The 258-nt window shown below is 55.0% G+C and overlaps 1 protein-coding gene across 1 annotated transcript in view; it reads left to right on the plus strand.

Moving 5' to 3' along the window:
- Positions 1-11: 11 nt before the first annotated feature.
- The window catches only part of LOC104526938 (spectrin beta chain, erythrocytic-like), a gene marked incomplete at both ends in the record, with an annotated part of 2,959 nt that continues 2,712 nt past the window's right edge, over positions 12-258 (plus strand). The window contains one exon of the mRNA XM_010170527.1: positions 12-167. Coding sequence (XP_010168829.1) covers positions 12-167 — 156 coding nt within the window. The remainder of the gene's footprint in view (positions 168-258) is intronic.

Consider the following 258-nt stretch of genomic DNA (forward strand, 5'->3'; position numbering starts at 1 on the left):
TCTTTCTCCTTGCAGATGAGCGGGAAGCTGTGCAGAAGAAAACCTTCACCAAATGGGTGAACTCACACTTGGCTCGGGTCACCTGCCGCATCTCAGACCTCTACATGGACCTCCGGGATGGGCGAGTGCTCATCAAACTGCTGGAGGTGCTGTCAGGAGAGCTTCTGGTAGGACTTCCATCCAGCTGGAGACCCTGGGACCCATGCTATGCCATACCATACCATGCTTCACCAGCTCTGGTGCTCCATCAAGGCTGTT

The sequence above is a fragment of the Antrostomus carolinensis genome, unplaced genomic scaffold (genome assembly GCF_000700745.2).
Source record: "Antrostomus carolinensis isolate BGI_N321 unplaced genomic scaffold, ASM70074v2 scaffold39316, whole genome shotgun sequence".
Classification (NCBI taxonomy): domain Eukaryota; kingdom Metazoa; phylum Chordata; class Aves; order Caprimulgiformes; family Caprimulgidae; genus Antrostomus; species Antrostomus carolinensis.